Source organism: Neovison vison, chromosome 6 (assembly GCF_020171115.1).
Source record: "Neovison vison isolate M4711 chromosome 6, ASM_NN_V1, whole genome shotgun sequence".
Classification (NCBI taxonomy): domain Eukaryota; kingdom Metazoa; phylum Chordata; class Mammalia; order Carnivora; family Mustelidae; genus Neogale; species Neogale vison.
The window spans coordinates 147,374,175-147,399,856 of NC_058096.1; the positions used below are offsets into that span (position 1 = coordinate 147,374,175).

At 38.6% G+C, this 25,682-nt stretch overlaps 1 protein-coding gene and 1 pseudogene across 1 annotated transcript in view; one reads left to right on the forward strand and one right to left on the reverse strand.

Annotated features, from left to right (window-relative positions):
* Window positions 1-10,618, forward strand: part of NR1D2 (nuclear receptor subfamily 1 group D member 2) — a 29,137-nt gene extending 18,519 nt beyond the window's left edge. The window contains exons 7-8 of the mRNA XM_044252557.1: window positions 846-1,056; window positions 7,235-10,618. Of these exons, the coding sequence (XP_044108492.1) occupies window positions 846-1,056; window positions 7,235-7,431 (408 nt within the window). The 3' untranslated portion in view covers window positions 7,432-10,618. The remainder of the gene's footprint in view (window positions 1-845; window positions 1,057-7,234) is intronic.
* Window positions 10,619-19,907: 9,289 nt separating this feature from the next.
* LOC122909030 lies at window positions 19,908-20,787 on the reverse strand (annotated as a pseudogene).
* Window positions 20,788-25,682: the final 4,895 nt, after the last annotated feature.

Below are 25,682 nucleotides of genomic sequence, written 5' to 3' on the forward strand. Positions count from 1 at the left end.
CAATACATTTCTAACACAGCACCATAACACAAATCCCAGACTCCAGGACTTGTGTTTTTTCCACCTTGTGATATGAGTTGGGATTGCTGTGTTCTAGTTAGTGCCATAGAATACCCTCTTTTGGATTGTCTTGAGTAAAACAAGTCTTTGGGAAAATTGCAAAAGGGAACTATTTGTTCAGTATTCCTCTGGTTAGAAAGAAATATGTGACATAGGTGTTACCATTTACTATAGGGGAGGGAGTGCCATAGATAAGTAGTTGCTGATTTGGTTTGGATTTGAATTATAACTTGGTGTCTGGAACACTTCTGCTGTAATAGTTTTCTTTGTGTATTGTCTCTTTGGGTTATGGTTTCTTAAAATAGTCTAATTAGAGTTTATCCGTGCATTTGTCTTGGCTTTATTTGGTGTTTTGATGTCTCTAAGTGTTGTTGTGTTGAAATACTGCTCTTTTTACTTAGGATTTAGAGACCATGTGATATACTTGGTAGCTTAAAGAGTTTCTTTAATGCCTTTGGCCAAGGGCCAGTTTCATATTTCTTGGCATTATTGCCTGCTTTAATTTTATATTTGCATTTCAGAATCTTTATTAATAGAGTTTCAGAATATCACAAGACTCAAGTATTTTTGCCACTAGTGGCTGGAATTTTTCTGATGTTCACTCCACAGATATTTATTGCTTTGGTAGAGAATTTGCCTTAAGGAAATGGTTCTGGGTAAAAATAAACTCAATTTTTCTTTTACAACTTTCTTTTATATGTAGGATGTTTCTTAACTGGCTTGAATACTGAATTATTTCTTAGAATTAGTACTGAACTCCTTCAAATACATTTTTCTTTTTCCAGGTTTTAATGGTACGGTTTGCATCATTGTTTGATGCAAAGGAGCGTACGGTCACCTTTTTAAGTGGGAAGAAATACAGTGTTGATGATTTACACTCAATGGGAGCAGGGGATCTGCTAAACTCTATGTTTGAATTTAGTGAGAAGCTAAATGCCCTCCAACTTAGTGATGAAGAGATGAGTTTGTTTACAGCTGTTGTCCTGGTATCTGCAGGTAAGCAGGCTGGTGCAAAATTGTGCTACATCCAGAATATAAGTAACCAAGTGGAGAGAAGGTGGAACTATGTTCCAGCAAGCTATCTATAAGGCAAGAGAGCCTGAGGCAAATGCTAAACTGTATGAATAATCTGTTGTTTTTGCGAAATCAGATAGCAAAAATTCAAAAGTGCTGTATGATAATAAAATGATGTTTAGATATAGGCCTCAAATTGACCACAAGTCTTAGTCTTTAACTTTTGCCTGTAATTTTTACAACTCTAAATTGTTGCTTTTGTGGATTTAACTTTGGGAACATAGGTGGTTCTGATACGAATTTAAGTTTTAATTAAAGTGTGTATTACTTGAAAATGTTAAAATTATCAAGGTACATTAGTGAGGTCTGTTCCAAAACTTGGTGAATTACAAGTAGGCTTTTACCTACCTTTGCCACTGAATTTTCTGTGTGATTTGCATAAATAATTCTATTCTTTTGGGTCTCAGTTTCCTTGTGGAAGGAAAGGATTGTACCATGTGAGCCAACCTGGGGTCTGGCACAGAATAGATGCTTAGTTTCTGTTTGAATGAGTGACCAAGATTTTTGAGTCCTCACACTTAATGTTTATTTATATGAGTCACTGATGATGTTTTCCAGTTTCCCTGCCACCTTGCATTTATATTATATTATTTCTGACCAAAGTATTTCAATTTAGATAATAGCTATTAAGATAATAGCAAATGGGAAATTGAAACACTGACTTTCCTGGGGATATATAAGTAAGTACCAGCCATTTTTAGGTATCACTAACTTTATTTTAAAACATTGAGAATTGTACAGTATTTTGATATGACTTACTTCAAGTTTTGTATTTGCTTCCTACTGTGTAAAAGCCATTGTACCAGGTGCTGTGGGGGTTATAAAGTGTAAGTTATAGCCCCTGCTTATGTGGTAAACTGTTAATCAGTAACTCCTAATGAGATTAGGTTCTTTGTATATCTTAAAGGGCCTGTACATTAGTGGTGTAAATAAGAGTTAGGTAAATAGCTCTATATGTAAATAAGAGTGTAAATAAAGAGTTATGTCATTTGGAAGCATAATTTAGCTACCTATTCTGATCAGCTCTACCTCGGTGGCTAAAAATGCACTTATGATATGGAATAGTATTACAGTAACAGGTTAATAAGAGATAACTTATTTTCTTACAAGTAACCTTGTAGTTAATGCTTCTTGCACTTCACCTACCGTTCTGCAGTCTCTTGAGAAGTAATTATTAATGGTTTGAGTTGACATCTGATTAATAAATGTATTGTGAAACTAAAGGTAATCCATACTTGTAATTTCTTTATCTGATCAATATGTGCACAGGGGAGACAGAACAAGCATTAAGACACACGCTTACTCTCCAAGCATATGTGTTATTTGAGAGAGAGAACTAACACAAAAAGCTTTATGGTATTAAGCTGTGTGGTTCTGACTGAGAAAGTAGGGGTCTAGGAAGGAAGATGAAGTTACCTGAGAAAGCTTTGTGGGGAAGATGGAAGTACAACTCGAATTTGAAGGATGGGTTAGTAGATTTTCCTATCAAAACAGTGATGAAGCGGCTTTGGAGAACATGAGGTAAGGCAGGGGCAGGTGGCCCTATGTGTATATCAAGGAGGAAAGGGATGGAAGGCTTGGGAGTTAAAGGAACACTGGATTATGGAATGACCACAAGGAGAACTAAGCAGAGAAGTTTTAACTGAAAAAATGGGGCAGTGGAAAGTCAGTGTAGGAGAATGATGAGGCATGGACAGAGTCATGGTTTGGCATTAGTTCTGCATGTTTATCTTGGGTAGATTAGAAAAGTGAGTCATTGGAGCTGGAGGGTCAGGTTGAGAGGCTGTTGAAATAACTTCAGGTAGGAGGCAGTGGAGTGAACTCTCCTGAGATAGGTGTAGTAGAGGAGGTGGAGCAGGAGGGACTGTCTCAGAGATGGTAGAAAGGAAAACAGTGGCAGGGGATAACGGGAGCTCTCTACCAGGAAATATGCCATTTACTTACATTTTCTACCAAGTGAACATAATTTTTATTTTGTTTTAATCTCCTTTTGAAAAAGCCTTGTTTTGTTTACTGGTCATAACAATAATATGGGTTCTTTGCAAAAGTAGAAAATACTAAGATGAACATAAAGATGATAATATTGCTACCAAAAAAGATCACTGTCAACATTAGGGAGTCTTTCTCTGTCTGTTCACCAGTCCATCCATGTACCATTTGCTTGCTTATTATGGTACATAAAAAAATATGTGACATACCGAGTGGAAAAGACTTATAAAAAAAGAATGTAATGCATTCTTATTTTTGTTCTGTCTAAATGAAGGTACACAAGCAACACATACACACAGTTTCTTGCATTTTAAAATAATTTGCTTTCACTTAAACATATGATAATGTTGATGTCTAACTTAAATCTTTACCACGAAGAAAAGACTATTGTTATTTTTAAAGCAGTCTCTATACAAGAAAATAAAATTCAGAAACTACAGAAGATAAGTCTCTCCTTCCTTCTCCAGCCTGCTCTCCAGGGAACTAGAATTTGAACTATCTTTCTTAATTGTTCTGGGAGTTGCCCACTCAATTCTAAATATTATGCTTCTAGCTTTTTTTATTGAGTAGATACAACTGACAAAAGTGTCTTCTCTTTATAAGTTTTATTTTTACAGTTACTTTGTTTTATATAAAATTATAATATGCTCACATTCTTTAACCATTCACTTTTACATAATCTCTCAGATAGAATAGAGAAAGAATCTTCTCCTTAGGGAGACAGTATCATCATCCTTCCATATCCTGGCTTCTTTTGCTATACCTTTTTTTTTTTTTTTTTTACATTATCAAGAATGAAAATATTTATATTCTGTTCTATAGGTATGATTAGTTTCCATGCTTTATCTGATGATTCTAAATATTGAAAAGTAAAAAAATCTACATTTTGAGTATTAGGATTATGTAAATAGTACTCATAGTATTGACACAGCGGGGTTGAATTGGTAGATGAGGCAATACAGATTTTAAGATTTTATTTATTTGAGAGAGAGACAGCATGAGCATGAGGAGTGGCAGAGGGAGAGTGAGAGGGACAAGCCGACTTCCTGCTGAGTGAGGAGCCTTACAATGCTGAAGTCAAACACCTAACTGACTGAGCCATCAAGGCGGCCGGAGGCAATATAAATCTTGCCCTAAACCTGTGCCTCCCAAGGGGGAAATGTTCCAAGTATCAAATAACATGGATCATTTATATTCTCTATTAATTGCTTAGAATTTGCTTTATATTTAAAATAGCTTTTTGTTTTTCCTGGAATCTACAGTTGCCATCTGGGTTTTGTTTTGGTTGTTGTTAGATAAAATGCTAGTTTCTAGACCTCATTATATAATTTTATCCTTACAGCAGACCTCTGATGTGAGCTAGGATATGTTATTTTCAAATATAGGCAAGAAATTTGAGGAACAGAAGGGTTAAATTGTCCAAGGTCATGCATTTTAAAAAATTGGCTGAGTATGCATTTGGACTACTGTTGGCCTAGCTTCAAAGCCTTTCTGTTATACTGCTTGTTAACAGAATAATTCTAGCTGCTAAGAGAGAGAGAAATCTAAAACACGATATTTGCCTATTCTCTTAGAAGACTCTTGATGCCATGGAGAAAAAGGGAATTATACCTGGAAGGTAGATTGTTCTTGAGATTGTGTGAAATGGCAGCAGTCACTTGCAGTTGAAGATGAGGGATGGGCATATAGGTGTGAGAACAATCTGAATGTGGATTTTAGTTGTCCTCATAGAGGTTTTTGTGGAAGGAATTTGACTTTCATCTTGTAGGACGTGATTATACACAGAAGATTTTGGTGAGATTTGGTGTTGAGCGATGAAGAACCTCTCTGAGTTTAAGGAAGTAGAGGACAGGTATATCGTGAATTAAACTATACTGTAAACGATGAGGTAGGTAGTGTAGCATTTAGTACATCATTTAGAAAATCAATTTTTATTTCAGTCTGTGCATTGTATTGTTTTAATTTCTAGAGGATTATTGTTTATGATCCAGCTAGATTTTTAGGTAGGTTATTTGGCCTTGAAATCATGAAATCATGGTTTTAGAAATGCAATTTTAGAAAGATTTAATGCAGTTCACATTTTTAGGTGTAGGAATCCATTTTCCTGAAGTTCTGAGTTGTAAGGAGGAAGCATAAGTCTTTCCAACAGAGTATTCACTGAAAGACTCATAATATTAGTTCTAACTCAAGTATCCTTCTCTGCCGATCTAGATTATTTTGTTTGTAGGGCTCACAGTCATTGTTTTCCCAGTTGTTGGTATTGTAAATTACTGATGTGATGCAAACTAGGTATTTTTTTCTGCTCTAAGAGGTCTCTCAGGGAAGGAATTTTGGTTTGTTACGTTGACTGCTAATTCCCTAAGCACCTATCCAGTAGCCATATACATTCAGTAAGTGCTTGGTGAGGGAATTACTAAGTTGCAAGGATATTGAAGAAAACAATTACTTGAATATTAAAGGCAGGAGAGACACTTGGAAGCATCATTGAAGGCTTTACGTAGTTTTATATGGCCATTATGATTGTATGATCAAAGTTGTATGTTAAGAGGTCTTTTCTCCATATAACAGTTTTATCTGAAAACATACTCTCCCAAACCAGTAGTCAGCATTCAAATTGCTTCTTTTTCCATAATAATTAGCACATAGTTCAATAATAATCCACACTTTATTAAATGTAAGATAAACCTGTTTTCATCATTTTTTCCTGCATTTAGAGTTAATCAGACTGCCCCCTTGACTATGAAATTTTAGTCTTTGCATTGCAAGTGGCCTTTTTAGCTACCAGCTACAATGCAGAGCCTAAATACCCTTGTGAACAATGAATAAAAAGGGTGTGAATGGCCAGAGATTTTTGCTTCCTTGGCAGTATCTTTCTTATTAATTAAAATTCCCTATGCTGGGAGCCATTGAGTATTTCTTAGGCTCTACTGCCTCCTATTGTAAAGGGAAGAAATAGTCGTTGATGATGACTAAAAAAAAAAGTCCATGGGTAAACAGTATAGATTTTGCTAATTTTAAGATACTTTGCTTTATTGTTGGATTATACTAAATCACTAGTTTATTACATTTTGTATGATGAGCTTAATAAACACAGTATGCTAAATAGAAGTGAATGCAGGTTAATGTAACTAGGTAATAAAGGTACACAGTGTATTGTTACCTGTTTACTGCGTATCAAATTACCTTAAAACTTAGTGGCTTGAAAAGATGTACATTTATTATCTCACAGTTTCTGAGGATTAGGAATATGGGTATGGCTTATATGGGTGCTTCTGGCTTGAGGTTTCTTGGGAGATTGTAGTCCAACTGTGAGTAGGGCTGTGGTTGGCTATGAAGGCTCAACTAGGGAAGGATCTGCTTCGAGGATTATTCATATGGTTGTGGCAGGAGTCCTTTCCTTGCAAGGTGTTGGGCTGAGTACCTCAGTTCTTTGCTGGATGCTGGTCAGAGACCACTGTCAGTTCCTTAGCATAAGGGCTACTTCATAGGCAGCTCACAACATGGCACTTGGCATCTGGCTTTACTCAGAGGAGGTGAGTATGGGTTTGCTGATGATGGAAGCCTTTTTTTTTTTTTTGGTAGTATTTTATTCATCAGTAGTGAGTCAGTAAGTCTAGCATACTGAAGGGGAAAGGGATACACAAGGGTGTGGATACCAGGGTGAGGGGGCCATTTTAGAGGTTGCCTGCCATACATGGTAACATACAACTGTGGATATATTCCGTATGAAGAAAAAAATATATTTGTAAACTACACTATTTTATTTTGACAGGAGAGTTGAAATTAGTAGATGGCATCTAATTTTAAAAATTAGAACCTCTAGTTTTGTGAACAAAATACTAAATACCAAATTTTGATTTATCAAGTATACTGTGTAATGTGTCTTTTTATAATATAATAAATAGGTACAGAAATTTGCCATTGGGATTTAAATGTTGACAACTGTCTTTTGCCTTTATTCCAATGTATATAAAACCTTGTTGTAGACTCATTAATGAGATTGATGAAAAAGAATTTTATTTCTATTTAATGTTTTCTTTTAATTGGTATTTATATTTAATGTTTATAACATCCTCTTATTCATATCTGTCTATTCCTTACTCTCTGTTAGATCGATCTGGAATAGAAAACGTCAACTCTGTGGAGGCTTTGCAGGAAACTCTCATCCGCGCACTAAGGACCTTAATAATGAAAAACCATCCAAACGAGGCCTCTATTTTTACAAAACTTCTTCTAAAGTTGCCAGATCTTCGATCTTTAAACAACATGCACTCTGAGGAGCTCTTGGCCTTTAAAGTTCACCCCTAAGGCCTTTGTTTATTTAAACATGAACTGATTCATGCTAACTGTACATTTTGTGCTAAAATGCTTATTTATATGTGTATAACATATGTGGAGATAGAAAAGACCTTTAAGACAATACAAGATTGTAGGCTATCTCTGTAATTATGCAGTAGCTGTTTGGATTGAGGTTTCTTCAGCCATGGTTAGACATTGACCGCATTTCCCCTATAGACCAATCAGCTGTGTCGCACTTAAACTGGAGAAGTTACACTGAATTATAGTCACACTGAATGTTAGACTTTTTCATCTGCCAAAACCAAAAATCATTTTGATCTCCCTGTGGTATAAATATAACGCACAATCACAAGTACAAGAAGACTTAAAAATTAATCCTTCGTGGTAGAAATGCTGTTGTATGATGAAGACTTGATTTCACCACAAGACCATTTGATCTGGTAATTGGAGACATTGCAAATTAGGAGATCTTGATGTCTGTATTCTGTTCTGCCACTTACTAAACTGTACGATCCTGGGCAGGTTAGTTGGTTGTGGAAAATGAAAATTGATAGTGTTCTTAATGCCCCACCTCACAGATACTAAAAAATGTCTATAAAGCATATTTACCTCTTGGGAGATAGGCACTATGTAAATAAGATAAACTTTTTGTTATTATAATTATTCATAATAATATTCTTTCCTTATTTCTAAGTATTTCTGAGAAATCATTTCACAGTCCACACCAACCTATTATTCAGGGTTCCTGCATATGTGTGGGGTATCCTCCTGGCACACATATATTCAAAGTTTATGGGTACATCAAATACATAGTATGTGTACATAATATCTGTGTGAATATAGTTATACATAAACACATTTCTTCACAATATTTTAAACTGTGAAGAACTTTTATCATACAATAAACTTAAAACAAGTGGTGTCAAAGACTCAAATTAGGTGCATTTTACCTATTGATATAACCATTGCTTTAAATGTTTAGACAGTATGTTATTGAACTTAGGCTCTATTTTTATTTAAGCAGCACTAAATGTAAAAGTACAACAGGCAGTTGAGTCCAAATTTCAAAAAATATGTATTTTGAGTTCATCTTTGTTTAAATCTTTGGTTCAGGGTACTAGATTTCTTACCTTGTACCGAGAAAGGTTACATTGCTGCCCCTTATACACATGCTGCAGCCTAATGATAAATATTTTGATTCTTTTTGGAGAACCAATCAATGTTTTAAGAAAACCTGTTTAATGTGTTGGCCCCACGTGCATATGTGTGCATGTGTGTGTATGCGTTTGTGTGCAAGTGTGTTTTGAATCCACTTTTTTTTTCCTAGATAACACTACAGGGATTTTGTCAAATTAGATTTACTCTATAATTTGAAAAATCATTTAGTGTGTGTGACCTACAGGCTTAGAAGTGGTACAGAGACATTTCCTCCACATATCTAATATTGGGCTTTATTAAATAGAGAAAATCAGCCTCTATTTATGGCACTGGGAGAAATAACCAAAGTTGAGGATTTTATGTATGTTTTTCTGTTTCCCTGGAAAAACAGCAATTAATTGGAATTTTTTTTGAAAAGATTGCCTTCTGTATAATTTTTGGATTATATAAAACTGTAAGAATGGAAAGAGCCTGCTTTACTTTACTCAGCCTGTTACTTTAATGATACATGAGCAGAATGCCTTATTTTGTAATCTTGTTTAACTTGTTGCTACTGGGACTTTAATTTCTGTGGCACTTGTTAAGTAAGTCAAAAAAAGAAGTTAAATCCTCTCATTATTAAAGAGGAAAGGTGATGGTGATGTCTGTAATACATTATAAACCATAATTGTGATTTACCTTACATAGGTAAGACTTTTATGGGATATACAGTATAGTTTTTGTGAATTCTTTACATGATAGCATTAACTTTTTATAATTTTTTTTCCTAAGATAAATGCATAGTTTTCTTCTATGGGGAATAGAAATGGCTTTTTGAAGTAATCCTGAAAACCTCAAAGATCATGTTTGTTCTTAATTTTTGCCTTTTGCCTAAGCCTCTTTATAATATGTTATCTTTAAAACAGTTACTGTCTTAGTGTGTAACCAGAACTATGTTAGTATTGCTTATACAACTTTAGTTAGGTTTAATATATACATGTATACATCTATATATAGATATGTAGGGTTGCATTTTGTCTTGTAAAATTTTATGTGAACAATTCTTCCTGTAGGTAACGGGAAACAAAATTAATAGTTCATATGCCACTTGCAGCATCTCTATATTTGAAAATAGCCCAGTATTAAAACTACTAAAATTAAACCAGCAGCCTATTATAAGCACATTCTTTGATTGAGTCATTGGGTATAAACTTACTAAATGTGGAGAAGACAACCAGTTTGGGAAACTTCTGGGTCAGTGGGACACTGTTGATTAATTGATAATGTACTGTATGAATTAAGTGATGCTTTAACTCTGATTTTACATTTTAAGTTAAAATATGGGCATTATGTCAGCAAACTTAAGGGCATTATGTCAGCAAGCTAAAACATTTTTTTCCTGTGCTTTTAATGTATCTCTACATGATCTGAGAGAGGATTCAAGCTTTAGACAGATATAGCTGAGGGAAAGGGGAAGCATCTTCTTGAGTTGAAGCTTTTCCTTAAGGCGGTGGTTTAATTACAGATTAAAAAAAATTAGAAGGCAATTTCAGTGGATTAAGTGTATAGCTTTTGTATCTACATTTCAAGAAATTACCATTGTAACTCGATAAGAAATGATTTATTTTATGTAAACATCATTGCAAAGCAAGGTGTAGAAGCTCAGCTAGATTTATTACTGTGCACGAGAGTAAGTACCTATCTCAATTATTCTTTTTCTTTTCCAATATAAAGTTTGCTGAATGTACAAGAAGAGTTTATCACTTAGGATATAGATTTTTTTTTTAGGGGTTGGGGGGGATGGGATCTGTCAGGAAATTGCCTATAAACAAAGATTGTCTTGATTTGATTCAAAACATAAAACTTGAAGCTATTCTTGAACTAATGTGGAAAAATAAAATGGCTATTGTTTTAAAAAAGTGATAGAAATATATTGTCAAGATATGAATTAAGTTTATTTTCTACAAACTTATTGATGAGGACATGGACAATATCTTCATGTTTCTGAAAAGTAATGTGTACATGGGGGGAGGGGATAATAAATATTATTTCTAACCAAGTGTGGTTTTGGTATCTTTTTATCTCGATGTTTTTGTAAGACTCTAATTTAACTTCCTACTTTCCCCTGAGCATAGCAGTACATCTTAACCTAAATCTCTGATTCATCGTGGTGGAATGTATATGAAGGACTCTTTTGATTTTAGTTTGTTTAGAGAGTCCAGCAAAGGTCGTTGCTGTTTTCTGTAATGACAGCTGGATCAGAGATTCAGAGACTGTATCTTGTAATCTGTCTTAGAGGGGGATGGTGAGAGAACAGGGTGCTTGATCTAGCCAAGACTGAGCCTTGGCTATAAATGGCATAAGATGCCTCAGCAAGACCACCACCTCCTTTCCCCTTTTCTAGGGGCTGTAGCCATGCCAGCAAAGTTGAGGCCATTACTTCAATCTACACTCACTACAGTTGTTTCCTAGATCAGTGTTACCCATTACTTTTTTTTTTTTTTTTAAAGAATTTATCAGAGAAAGAGAGAGGGAGAGCACACAAGCAGGCAGAGGCAGAGAGAAGCAGGCTCCCTTCTGAGCAAGGAGCCTGATGTGGGACTTGATTCTCAGACCCTGGAATCATGACCTGAGCGGAAGGCAGCTGCTTAACTAACTGAGCCACCAGGCATCCCATACCCGCTACTTTTCTGTGGATGATAATCGATGTTGGGTAGGAGAAATGGGCTCCTTGATCAAATAACTTGGAAATGCTGGGTTAACAAGGTTACCGAGATGTCTTTATGTGAGTCCCATTCTCTAATGAGCAAGTGTGTATTGTGAATTCTTTAAGGAAGTTTTCAGTGGGACATAGTCTTTCTCAAACTTCTGCCATGTAGCGCCCCCTTCTCCTTTTTTCTGTGTTGAGCACTTGTTGGGACCCTTGGAAGGTGTGATTTCAGGAGAAAAACATGTTAACCCACTTTGGTTGTTGGTCAGGATACTGATCATATTCTGTGGATTACTCTATAAATTTGTATTTTGTCCCTTTTTTGCACGGTATAATAAACATTAAGCTCTGAATAAATAGTTGATGAAAAAGTAGATTAAATTCCTTTTGAATTTTGGAAGTGCTGCATGTGAATAAATACAGTCAATTAACCAGATCAATTGGATCTGGTTTTAGTTTTACACTCATTTGGGCCTCTTAAAATCTGTCACATTTGCTTTTCTTAATTCTTGATCTGAAGGTTTAACACCAACTATGGCCTGTATTCTAGTAGCCACGTTAGAGTTGCTCTTCACAATGCCAAAATTGGTGGGCGAATTATAAGGACAATCTTGGAGGAACTCAACCTCTCCAGAATACTTTCTATGGGGGCACGGTCGCAAGAACGGAAACATGGTCTTGAAATTAGCATTTCTCCTACATTGCAATAAAAATTACTAAGGAGTGTGAGACCAGTGTTTTAAAGAAGACTCAAATACCTGGGATGAAAATGATGTTTTCAGATGTTTTTTCCCCCCTCTGTTTTCCTACTGGTAACCACAGAATTGAGAATGATCTTCTGAGAAGTCTCTAAGGTAAGTTCTGTTTTTTCTGTTCTATAGGTTCATTTTTCTCTGAATTCTCCTTATCCGTAAGTAACCCCAGCAGTTCCCTCCACCTGCCCCCCTCCCCAATACTTTGTTGCTTTGCTTGTAAATTTTCATCTATTTCCCCCCCTACAACAGCCATTTCATTTCCTGTTCAGGTTCTGCAGTAAAATGCAAGTAGGGTAATTTCCAAAGTGGAAAGCACCTACACTTTCATTCTCTCTTGATCATTTTGCTCCCTACAGTTAGGCTGCTCTTTTTCTTTTCTTTTCTTAAAGATTTTATTTATTTATTTGACAGAAAGATCACAGGTAGGCAGAGAGGCAGGCAGAGAGAGAGGGGGAAGCAGGCTCCCTGCTGAGTAGAGAGCCCAATGCAGGGTTTGATCCCAGGACCCTGAGATCATGACCTGAGCCGAAAGCAGAGGCTTAACCCACTGAGCCACCCAGGTGCCCCATAGGCTGCTCTCTTTCTAAGCTGTTTTATCTAAAGGACTTTGGAGGAATAAACTGATGCTTTAGTTACTCATTACATATTTATTGAACATAGATATATGGCTCAAGAATTTCTCCTTTTATCCAAATGCAAATGAGTTTCCTTGAAAATCCAGGGAACTAATCCAGACAGTGTTGTGGAAGTTGTGTGCACACGAAGCAAATGACCACCAATCACAGCATCTTAAATAGTAATTGCCAGTAAATGCTCTTCTAGCTGTGGTGTGCTGGAGCAGCTTATAAGGTCTCTTGAGGTCTCACTGTTACACTTCAGGAAATTTATGGAGCTGGTTATTAAAACAGCCATTATTAAAAGTTAAATTACATAAGCTTACATTTGAATTATATTTGAGAAGATAATACTTAAAATTCCTCACTTCCTAATTACATTTTACTCTTATTTATGCTTTTGAGGCTCAGTACCTTTATTTTTATGGATATGGTAGCAATACTTTGTCATGGTGTTCCTGCACATCTCTTCTCAACTCCCTAAGTGATGGCCCATTGGTAGCTCAAAATTGGCGGCAGTAGGATTATTTATACTATGCAAAGCTGCAAATGCTATGATCCAGGCTTGATTTATTTTGCTGGTCGTCTAGCTTTAAGGAAGTGATGGAGAAATTGTTAATAATACAAATTAAAGGGTCGTCTAGCTTTAAGGAAGTGATGGAGAAATTGTTAATAATACAAATTAAAGGTGTACTCTGATTTATACGTATGTAGAGCTCATATATGTGGAATTGTTTGGTGACGGGTAAGGGGAAGCTCTTTAGTCAGGATTCAGTACATAATAGGAGTTTAATGTTATCCTCCAACCCCCACATAACTTTTTCTCTTATCTGTAAGAAGTGTAAGCTACTTCAAGTGATTACAAGACTAAAATGAGAAGTATTTAAAAACTCTGCAGTAATGTCCTCTACAGACACGAGGTAATTGTCTTTTCTTAGGAAATGACATAAAGAAGAAGAGAAAGGAGAGTCTGGGGGCGGGGGGTGGGAGGAGTGAGCGCAGGGCCCCTGAGGAGGCTCTCCCTGGGCTGGCCTGTGTGGCTTGGCCTCTCACAGGCACGTCGGGGGCTGAAGTGAGCTGGCAGTTCCCGATTTAGGCCTTTTCAGCGGGGAACTGCTCTGACAGTTGACTGTGATGACCGCAACCTTCGGATACTTCTGATTTCCAGTAACGTCTCCAGGAGAAGCTAACCAAGTGACAAAAGATGACCCGGTCCGCCTCCCATTCCCAAGCCCTCAGACAAGAATACAGTAGTCCCCCTGTCCCGCAGATGGGCTTTTTGGAGTTCCAATGACCTACCCTCAGCCTTGATTGCGCCCGGAAGCAAGAGCCCCACGCTGCGTCATAGCGTGGCGACGTTCGCCTTACGTCCTCCCACGTAGGCATTTTTTTTCTGCCATCCTCACAAGGAGAAGGGTGAGTACAGCGCCTTAAGGTGTTTTGAGAGCGGCCATTTACATAACTTCTGTCACAGTATATTGTTACGTCATTCTTTTTTCATTATTGTTAATCTCGTACTGCGCCTAATTTAGAAGTTAAGCTTCATCATAGGTTTGTATGTATAGGAAAAGAAATCACGTATCTAGGTTTCGGTACTTCCTGGAATCAGGCATCCACTGGGGGTCTTGGAATGTAGCCAGGGGGACACGGCTATGTATGAGGAAGGTCATTTGTATTCCACTGGATGCTATTATTTTTTTTTTTTAAAGATTTTATTTATTTATTTGACAGAGAGATCACAAGTAGGCAGAGAGGCAGGCAGAGAGAGAGAGAGAGAGGAGGAAGCAGGCTTCCCGCTGAGCAGAGAGCCCGACGCGGGACTCCATCCCAGGACCCCGAGATCATGACCCGAGTCGAAGGCAGCGGCCCAACCCACTGAGCCACCCAGGGGCCCACTGGATGCTATTATTGTTCAAGGTGTACATCCGTCACAAGGGGCAGGGATAATGGGCTCAGTGCTCCTTCCTAGGAAAAATAATAAAAATACCCTTGAAAGGGTAGGAAGAAGTTTCATGTCTGAGTTTTGAATGTTCTCACCATTTACTGAGGATTGAGGATACCTTTCTAGTTGTGATTCTGCTCTTCAGTGATCTTGAGAAGATCCCTTTATCATTGGGTTCAGCTCCCTTCTGTAAAAGGAAGGAATTTAACTGGAAGCCCTCCCACATCTCTTCCAGGGCTAACATTTGTGATATGATAGTATGTAAAACAAACAAACAAACAAACAACCCGCCCCAAACTAAACAAACACAGAAGAAGAACTAGAGAGTGGTTTTTAAAAAAGAAAAAAAAGGATGAAAAATTTGTTTTGTTGGAGGTGCGGTGAGGGGAGACAAAGAAATGTGGTTCCTGCAGCCAAAGGTTGACTGATCACACTTGCCTTACCCTGGTGTGACATTGCACCCTGCTGGTCATCTGTCCCCTCTCCTTGTGGTGTGACTCCCTGCTCCCTCGTGCCTGCCTCACTGCTAAGTGTTCACAATACCTTTAGCTCAAAGTCAGCTGTTAAGGTCAGGGACAGGAAGTGTGCTGGGGGAAGAGGGGTCACTCTAGGAATTTCATGTCCCCCAAGGTTCCCAATGCCAAGTGGAAGGGGCAACTGAAACTGGACGCACAAAGCACAAGGAAGGAACATCAGGAAGCCCTAAGACCTGTGGCAGCACTCACTGTTCAAGCTGAGCCCTTTCCTGCATGGCAGCACTTCCCAGTTTTTGATCGTAACAAAAATATAAAATTTTGTAGTTGAAGTGAAAAAGTGTAAATTTTTTTTTGTAGTTGATGATTCTCTTGTCTTTTTCCTAAGTCTTTTTAATTTTTTTCCAACCCTCAAGGTAGTCAGGAAAACTTTTACCATATAAAACCAAAACTTGTATCTATTGTTACTTTCCAGCACTCTTAGCTAGCAAAATCAAAAGAATTTTATTTTGAACATCCTGACCCCTCCACCATTAACATTTTATTATACTTGTGAATTACACAGCTATCTGTCCTTCCATCTATCAGTCCTTATCTTGGCATTTTAAAAAGTGTATTTCAAAATAAATTGCAGTCCTCAATAAACTGCCCCTTAAATTTTTTGTCTTGCGTATAATTTACTAGAGTTAAATGCTGATTTATACTCTGTTCTTTTGAAATACAGTTTATAGATAATGAAATGTACAAGTCTTTAGGGTATATCTGCCACTTTATTTTCACAAATGCATTCTCACTGTGTAACCCAAAAATAGTTGAGATATAGACCATTACCATGATCTTAGAAAGTTTTCTCATGCCCCTTTCTAGGCAGTCCCCACCCCTCAGAGTCATAGCTATTGTTCTGATTTTTTTCCACTATAGATTAGATTAACCTGTTCTATAACTTATATAAATGGTATCATGGCCATATGTACTCTCTTGTATAAGACTTCTTCACTCAGCATAGTGTTTTTGAGATTTATCCATCATAATTTTATTATTTTTATTGCTAAATGGTATTCCTTCATATGGATGTACCATAGTTTGTTTATCCTGTCAGTGGATACCTGGGTTCTTTCCAGTTTTTGTTTATTATGGATAAAACAATTATGAATACTCCATTGTATTTGGTGTTATAGTATATCATGACTTGACCTTGGGATAGAATTTGTTAGTTCTGTGAGTACAAGAAACAGCATATAATGGAAAACATGAAAAACAGAGCATTAAATTTAGTTCTTTCTGCTTAGAGTTCTTATAGACAAAAACAGCTCATCAGTTAGAAAATGCTTAAGGCCTATCTAAAAGGGAGTTCATCAGTAAGGATATTTATTACTTATTTCCTGCATAAGACTTCTGGAGGCAGGGCAATTCCAGTCTGGTTCAATAGCTCCAGATGCCATTGAAGAATCCAGGAGCTCACCTCATATCCATTAGATTGGCCATTATCAAGTGAACAAACAAAAAACAAAACAAAGGGAAATAACAGGTGTTGGTGAGGGTGTGGAAAAATTCAAACAATTGTGTACTCTTGTTGGGAATGTGAAGTGGTACAGTTTTGTGGAGAACAGTATGGTGCTTCTTTAAACAATTAAAAATAGAAAAGAAAATTAAAAATGGCATCACCATATGATCCAGCAATTCCACTTCTAGATATATATACCCAAAGGAATTGAAAGTAGGTTCTTGAAGAGAAATTTGTATATCCACATTATAGCAGCATTATTCATAATGGCCAAATGATGGAAGCAACCCAGGTGTCCACTGATGGATACGCAGCATGTGGTATATACACAGTGACATATTATTCAAACTTAAAAAGAAAGGAAATTCTGACACATGCTACAACATAGATAAACCTTATGCTAAGTGAAATATGCCAGTCACAAAAAGAAAAATACGATGTGATTCCATTTATATGAAGTACCTAGAGTAGTTACATTCGTAGAAAATAGAGTGGATAGAGTGGTAGTTGCTTAGGGCTGGTGGGGGAGGGGAGGAATGTTTCAGAGTTTCAGTTTTGCAAAATGTAAGAGTTTTGGAGATTTGTTGCACAACAGTGTGATGGTATTTAAACACTACAAAACTGTACACTTAAAAATTGTTAAGATGGTAAATTTCCACGTAATATGTATTTTACTATAATTAATTAAAATAAAAAAACAACCCAGTAGCTTCTGATCCTTCTTTGTCATCTTGTGCATATTTGTAATGTTTTCTCTCATGATTACAAGATGGTGGGTGTCACTGTTAGGTATCACAGCAGAAGGAGTATGTCCAGAGAATAAGAGAGGCCATTCCTCTTGTTTTTTAGGGAGAAACCTTTCTCAGGAGGCCCAAGCAAACTTCCCCCTCTCAGCTCCCATTGGCCAGAATGTGTATCTTGCTACAAGAGAGCTTGGAAAGCAAGTATGTACCATTTTTCTACCTCTGTAGAGAGCATCAGACTCTTCTGGAGAGAACAAGGGGTTTGAGAATGGCTTTTGGGGAAGGAACCAACAATGTTATCTTGAATGGACTACTGTTAGGGAGGAAGGGTCCTTCTTTGTTAGCTCAGCATTTTTGGCCACTATGAATGGTGACCAGAGCAAATCTTGGTTGATACAGGGATGATGCCCTTGGCTTACCTTTAATATAGGCAGCGTTAGGGCAAGAATACAAATGAAGAGGGGTGCCTGGGTGGCTCAGTGGGTTAAAGCCTCTGCCTTTGGCTCAGGTCATGATCCCAGGGTCCTGGGATTGAGCCCCACATCGGGCTCTCTGCTCAGCAGAAAGCCTGCTTCCCCCTCTCTCTCTTGGCCTGCCTCTCTGCCTACTTGTGATCTCTGTCAAATAAATAAATAAAATCTTAAAAAAAAAACAAATGAAGACCACCAGCTTGCCCTTGTTTTTTTTCCCCACTCCTGCCTTTGTCCCCTAGTGTGAAGGACTGTTTTTTTTTGTTGTTGTTGTTATTGTTGTTTGTTTGTTTGTTTTTTTCCAGGAATTTTTGTGAGCCAGTTGACTTCATATTGGTATCTTGAAATTGGCTACGGTGGGAATATTCATACTATGGAAATTGGTAAATACTACATATTAGGACTCTTTCCACCCCAAGTACCAATGTGCTGCTGAGCCTTTCACACAAGTTCATGGACACTCCAGCTCCTAGGTCCAAGCTCTATTCATGCCCTCTCTTTTATCATCTGTCCCTTGGGCCGAGTTTTGTGCATATTGGCAATTTGGTCTGGCTGTGGGAAGTCAAGGAAGGAACCTTCTTCAGGCCTTGAAAGCAGGCCCAGAGTCATTTGGTTAAGGAATTTAGGTACTGGAACATCATCTGGAGTGGGGTATGGATTCTGGGCATACTTGGCCTGAGGAGAGGGGCATAGCTTTAGACTTGGAACTTCTTAAGTGTGACTCCAGGGCAGGGGGCCAGTAGCCTGGGTTGTAGTGTGGGCAAGAGAGGCAAATACTTTTGTCCACTTTCCCCCATCTTTCGCCTTTGACTAAATGGAAGAAAACCCTTCCTTCCCTCATATACCTGCCTAATTTCTTGATGAAGGGAGAATTGCTGGTCTAATTTATCAGAATGCATTCATGGGCTATGTTTTAGTAGTGGACAGGGATATTGTGTCTTAAAGTTTAGGATCTCTGCAAGATGTAGCTTTTCATGATTGCAGTATATGGGGCAAGCTCACCTGTGACTGTACCTGGGTGTGAAGCTCAGGTCAGAATCGATAAGAATCCTTTCCATTTTAGATTCAGGAAGGAGGGAGAAAGAGGCCTCTTGACTTGAATCTGTTAGGATTTGATATAATTTGTACCTCTTAGAACAGTAGTTCTCAAGAGGAAGTGCTTAGACCAGCAGCATTAGCATTACTTGAGAACTTACTAGAAATGTAGATTCTGTGGTCGCTCCCCAGATCTCCTGGATCAGAAAACTCTGGGCATGGGTCCAACAGTGTCTTAATAAGTCCTCCAGGGGAGTCTGATGCAGCCAAAAGATTGAGAACCACTACTCTAGAATATAGCTTCAGCGTACTCATTTGCTAGGGCTGTTATAACAAAGAGCCACAGGCCGGGTGGCAAACAACAGAAATTTACTTCTCACCGTTCTGGAGGCTGGGAGTCTGAGATCAAAGTATTTGCAGGATTCGGTCTTTCTGACGGCCACGGGAGAAGGCTTCTCTCTCCTTGGTTGTAGATGCTTGTGTTCTTCCTGTGTCTTCACATCATCTTACCTCTGTACATGTCTGTGTCCAAATTTCCTCTTATAAGGACAGTATTCTGATTTGATGAGTGCTGACCCTAATGACCTTGCTTTAATTTAATGACCTCTTTATAGACCCTATCTCCAAATATGGTTACATTCTGAGGTACTGTGTGTTAAGACTAAAACATACAGTTTCTTTGGAGGATGCAATTCAAACCATAACACTTGGGAAAACCGGTCATATAATTTATGTGCCGGGGTTCCTGGGTGGCTCAGTGGGTTAAGCCTCTGCCTTTGGCTCAGGTCATGATCTCAGGGTTCTGGGATCAAGTCCCACACTGGGCTCTCTGCTCAGCGGGATCCTGCTTCTCCCTCTGCCTGCCTTTTTGCCTACTTGTGATCTCTCTCTCTCTCTGTCAAATAAATAAATAAAATCTTAAAAAAAATCTTATGTGCCACTATGAGCTTATTAGATGTCAGAGACTGGGTCTTCCTTGTGTTTTTTTTTTTTTTTTAGCTCCAGTGTCTTACAAGATGCCTAGTGGTTTTTTAATACATTTAAATAGACAGTGGATGGTAGAAGTTTTTGATGTTTTATTGGGGTTGTAATCTTAAAACACTTTTTTTTTTTTCGTGCTGTATGACCTTTAATTAGGTATAAAGACTTCCAATCACGTCACCTAGGGACCATTCTACCCGCTGCTCTGTTTGGCCGCCAGTCTCTTGTCTCTCTCTTCAGCAATGGTGAGGCAGATATCCTTTCCACGGGGAAGAGAAATCCATGGTTTGTTGCCTTTGCCAATAACAAAAATGTTGGAGAGTCGGGTGGCAAAGCTGTTGCCATTGGCATCTTTCAGTGAACCACATCAAACGAACCAGGGTGTCTCTCTCTGTTGGTGATCACACCAATTCTTCCCAGGTTAGCACCCCTGGTCACCACACACAGATTACCAGTGTCAAACTTGATGAAATCAGTAATCTTTCCGGTTTCCAAATCAATCTGAATGGTGTCATTGACCTTGATGAGGGGATCAGGATAGCGGATGGTGCGAGCATCGTGAGTCTCCGGGTGGGGGATTCCTTTTGTCCGCACAAAGATCTTTCTCACTTTGCACAACTTGTACTTGGCCTCCTTGAGTGTAATCCGATGAACAGCAAAGCGACCCTTGGTATCATAGATCGAGTGGAAATTCTCTCTGGTCTTGTCAATGCTGATGACATCCATAAAACCAGCAGGGTATGTTATATCATTTCTGACCTTGCCATCAATCTTAATAAAACGCTGCATACAGATCTTCTTTACTTCATCTCCTGTTAGGGCATACTTAAGTCTGTTCCTTAAGAAAATGATGAGAGGGAGACACTCTCTCAGCTTATGGGGACCAGTAGATGGGCGAGGAGCGAACACACCAGTCAGTTTATCCAGCATCCAATGCTTTGGAGCTGCTACACGCTTCAGATGTTTCTTGGGACCACGAGCCATGGCTGCGCTAGGAACGAAAAGAGCTTAAAACACTTTTTTGTATGTATATGTGCAAAGCACATATCTCAAAGCTTATGGTCTCAGCCCTTTTTCTGATGTAAGACACTGACTGAGGTTTTTCTACCTCATGTTGCTATAGATTTTTGAGTAGCTTAATCCCGCTTCCTCCTTTTGTGTGTGTGTATAGTGGGAGCATTCTTCTGGGGCCATAGAAGACGCTTGACATCTAAACTCCCTCAGAAACTTGTTTGTTTGTTTTCTTCTCTCCTGCTTGAGAGCTTTTGAAAAGAAAAAAAAAAAAAAGGAAAAAATTAGCCCTTCTTTAATCAAACATAGCAAAGGATTCTAGGTATTTGTACTTGAAGAACTCAAAACCAGACTATGATAAACAGATAATTGTTGTTAAGAGGTATCCTACTTTATTTGCTAAGGATTTTCTATTGTTGCTTTTCAATTTAGTAGACAGTAGAATTGCAAGTTGCCATGACAACCTATCCATTGCCCAAGTTGCTTGGGCCTTAAAGACACAGAAACCACATTTGGTTTTATTCCATAGAGCTGACATTGTTATGAAACAGAGCAAAGCAGAGTGAATGAGGAATTAGAGCAGACATCCTGCCCCCACTTCTTTCCCTTCCCTCCCCTCTTGTGGTTTCTGTGTTTACCAGGCCCCTGAATAGCCCAGTGTTAGAAGTTGTGTAATTTGGTCTCTGGACTTCTTTCAAGAAAACAACCACGTTGCTGTGTCCTATGCAGTTTTGTTACCTTTGTTAGTAACAAATTATGGGTTAAGGAGGTTTGGCATATATGTAGTTAAATTCCCACTTCAGTACAAGGTTTGATGAATGATGGACGTCTGTCATTTCTGCAACTGCACTTCTTTCATTCAGGTGGGATATCAAGAGAACACTCCAAAGAAACTGAAGACTGGTTGTCCAGACATTTCCAACTTAAAGGAAGCCAGAAAAGCCTGGCAGACCCTGGGACCCATTCTGGGTTATGCCCAGAAGTAGAATTAACTGGCTAAGCTTGAGAAAACACTGGAACTCTGGCAACTTCTCTAAATGAATTTTCTCGTTCCTCTGAGCTTTGCCTATGTGCATTATGTTACAAAGCTAATTATAAAAGATCTTGAGAGCCAAGGGAAGGCTGATTCATCTGATAAGCTAATTTGAGAGCATACCTTGAGCTTGGGTTGTAGTACTTCCAGTAGGCATGATTGAGAAGTTAAAGAATAAAAAAAACCTTCCACTTGGCTGAAGTTTGCTGGCTCTGAAAGTTTAGATTTTACTCAGATGTATTTATTTTCAATCTTGCTTAATTTCTTTTCAGGCTGTAGGCCATTATTCAGTGCCGATGCTGATTTTTTATGGCTACCTTTTAAACATTTTTAAAAAAAATTAATTATTTTTTGGCAGTGTTGGGGGGAGAAAGAGAGAGGGAGAGGGAGAGGGAGAGAGAGAGAGAGAGAGAAAGAGAGAAGAGGAGAGAGGCAGAGGAAGAAGGAGAAAGAACGTCTTAAGCAGGCTCCATGCCCAGCACGGAGCCCAATATGGGGCTCAGTTTCACAACCTTGAGATCCTGACCTGAACCAAAATCAAGAGTTGGACACTTCACTGACTGAGCCACCCAAGTCCCCTTTTATGACTCCTTTTAAGGGACCAAGGAGGAATCTCCCTTTTTTGCTGTAGAAAGTACTTTATTTCATGGGGAAAGTGGGGTCCATTAATGAAACATTTACCCACCCAGGTACTGGAGCAGTTTTGGCTCCCTAGGACTTCTTTGAGCACCCAGGGCAATCCCAGACCTTCCCAGTTAACCACATTTCTGTTATGGTTTATAATAATTGCAGGAATTTAAACTGGCGAGGTCACCGGTTGCAACAGTTCCCAGACTTCTCTAATCAGGACACATATAATGGGTGTTTTAGTTTGGGTCTCCAAAAGCGGACTGGAGGACAGGAAGTCAGGTGCTGGAATTGATGCCAGAAAGCAAAGATGAGGGAGGGAGTGCTGGAGGGAGAAGGGAGAAAAGCCAGTACAGAGGGTATTAATGAGCTGGCTGCTCCTTAGGCCAAGTGGCTCTCTGTCATGTTGGACATCAACTGACTTTACCTCAGAACTGGCCTGCCAAAGGATAAGGAAGTTGAGTATTTATCCACTGACTCTGTTATTGGTTGAGGGTTGCCTCTGAGGGCTTAGCTCCTTCTCACACAGAGAAAAAGCTCTTGGGCTGAGAAACAAAGACCTGGGCCCCTGCAATGGCCACTGTCAACAATCACAGGAAATGTTATCTGCAGTTGTAGGTGACTTCAGACATGGGCCAGGGCAGCAGTAGTGTCAGTCTTACTCTTTGTGAGTATCCATGGTAATAATGGTGGTTTAAAATCTCATCTACAAATTCTTGACACACTTCCCATTCAGAGATGGGAATCTATTGCTTTTTTCTCTTGAATATAGGTAGGCTTGGGAGTGCTTTGACCAACAGGATATGATAAAAGTGATCTATGTGACTTCGAAGGTTAGGTCATAAAAAGCCATGCGGATTCCACCTTTGTTGCTGGGACTTGCATTTGGAGCTTTGATCTGCTATGTGAGATTGCCATGGTGCAGAGGCCATGTGTTGTCAGCAGCCCCAGCTGAGTTCCCAGGCAATGGCTTCCAATCAGTTACCAGCCACGTGAGTGAACCATCTAGGATGTCTAGCTTAGTTGAACCTTCAGATATCTGCAGCCTCGGCCAATACCTGACTGCAACCCTCCAGGGAGAACTGTCCAGTCAAGCGCTTCCTGAATTCCTGACTCAGAGAATCTATGAGGAAAAGAAAATGATTGTTTTACACTTTCACATTTGAACTACTTTGTTATGCAATAATAGTAACTAGAGCACTTACCAGGAAACTGGAGGTATCGAGGAAATTCTCACATAACACCTTTTGCCGTTTTTCAGAGAAGTCACTGGAAGCTCAGGGAGGTAAAAATATCCACCTGAGCTCACATTAGCATTTTTCCCCCCAGCTGTGCTGTTAGCAGTTCCCCATCTGCTGTCTGGGGATGCTGTAGCACTGGGAGATAGTATTCGGAAAGGGCTTTGTGAAGAGTCTGGTAGTAACTTGCACTCATATTGTGCCTTCTCTTTCCTTACTTTGGAATTCTCCAGTGTTACCCTATTCTATTCAGTTGCAAGATTGTATTAACTGCTGCTTCATAGAGAAGACTTTCATTCTCTTTATCCAAAGCAGTTAGAATCAAGGACAAAGGAAAGAAGGGGAATGATTTGTCTGACTAATCTGGAAATCTTTCCATCTTGTGAATACTAAATTTGGACAAAATCTCTTAAGAACTTGATATGCCAGGGGCACCTGGATGGCTCAGTTGGTTAAGCATTTGCCTTTGGCTCAGGTTATGATTCCAGGGTCCTGGGATTAGGCCCCACATTAGGCTCCCTCCTCAGCAGGGAGCCTGCTTCTCCTTCTCCCTCTGCCTGTGTGTGCTCTCTTTCTCCTTCTCCCTCTGCCTGTGCGTGCTCTTTCTCAAATAAATAAATACAATCCGAAAAAAAGAAAAAAGAACTTGATGTTCCAGTCAAGAGTATGGTTTACAAATTCTGGGACTCTTTGAGGGCCTGGGAGAAGAAAGTCCTCTGAAATTTTAGCCTTAGAATCATATGAACCTTGAAATAACTCCTATAAAAGAGAATGTCAGTGTTGTACAGTATAATACACTGTAATGAATGGAGTGTAAAAACATTCCACAGCACATGGATTCCAGTTTCCTTGATAATACACTTGGATTTAGAAATGAAGGAGAAAAGCCTTAAGAAAATATGATTCTGAAGGGGCACCTGGGTGGCTCAGTGGGTTAAAGAAAATATGATTCTGGTTTTTTAAATATGTAGTATTAGTTAAAAAGAATTTCAAAACTCTAAACTGTTCCTTACACCAGATGAACCCAAACTCCTATCATATTTATCCATTTGTAGTTCAAATACCTAGACTGCTTTATTACTTGCAGTTGATAATAATCAACCTGAAGTTGATAATAGTCCTTCTTTTTGTCAAGGAGAATAAAAATTTTGAGATAAAAAATGGTCGGTCTGATGGTTTTCCCTGACTCTGTGTGGGTCATAGAGATTGTGTGGCTGGGTTTCAGAGACTAACTATTAAAATGGTCCCAAAAAAATTTAACTGAGAAGTGATCAATTTAGAGACTGCATATAGATAAATCTTTGTCATAGGTTCTAAAGTGGCCGGACCTCAACTTTCCTTAGGATCCCTGAGATGCAGCCTTATATCTTCTGTTTACAGAACACTGTAATCAGTGTTGGGACTAATTTAGGTTTTAGGCACAGTAAGGAGAACTGCTGGAGAAATGTGCTTGCAAAGTTCTCAGGGCATTCTCTAACTTAAAAAACTAAATATTGTAAATTGATTGTGTGTAGAGTGTGCATACGTGTGTGCTTACTTATATATACTTGCCTCATTGTCAAATAGAAGTTAGCTTGTTCCTTTATCCCGTGTAGTTCTATGAACTAGATATTACAACTAAAGACTTGATTAGATGTGAGTTAATTATTTATGGCTACAATGCACTATAGGTGATATTGCAGTTTCATATAGCTTCATAGCTTTTTAGCTCGTAATTCTGAAGCTCATTCTTCAGTATAGGCTGGGCTCAGTTGGGAAGGTTTAGTTTAGGCTAAGCTTGGTTGATCTTGGCTGGGTTTACTCAGGTAGCTGGTCAGTTGGTGGTTTGACTGGTTTGATTGGCTTATACAGATACACCTCATTTTATTGTGCTTTGCAAATATTGCATTTTTTACAGATTGAAGGTCTGTGCCAACCTGGGTCAAGCAAATGCTATTTAGTGCCATCTTTCTTTTCCTTCCTTCCTTCCTTCCTTCCTTCCTTTCTT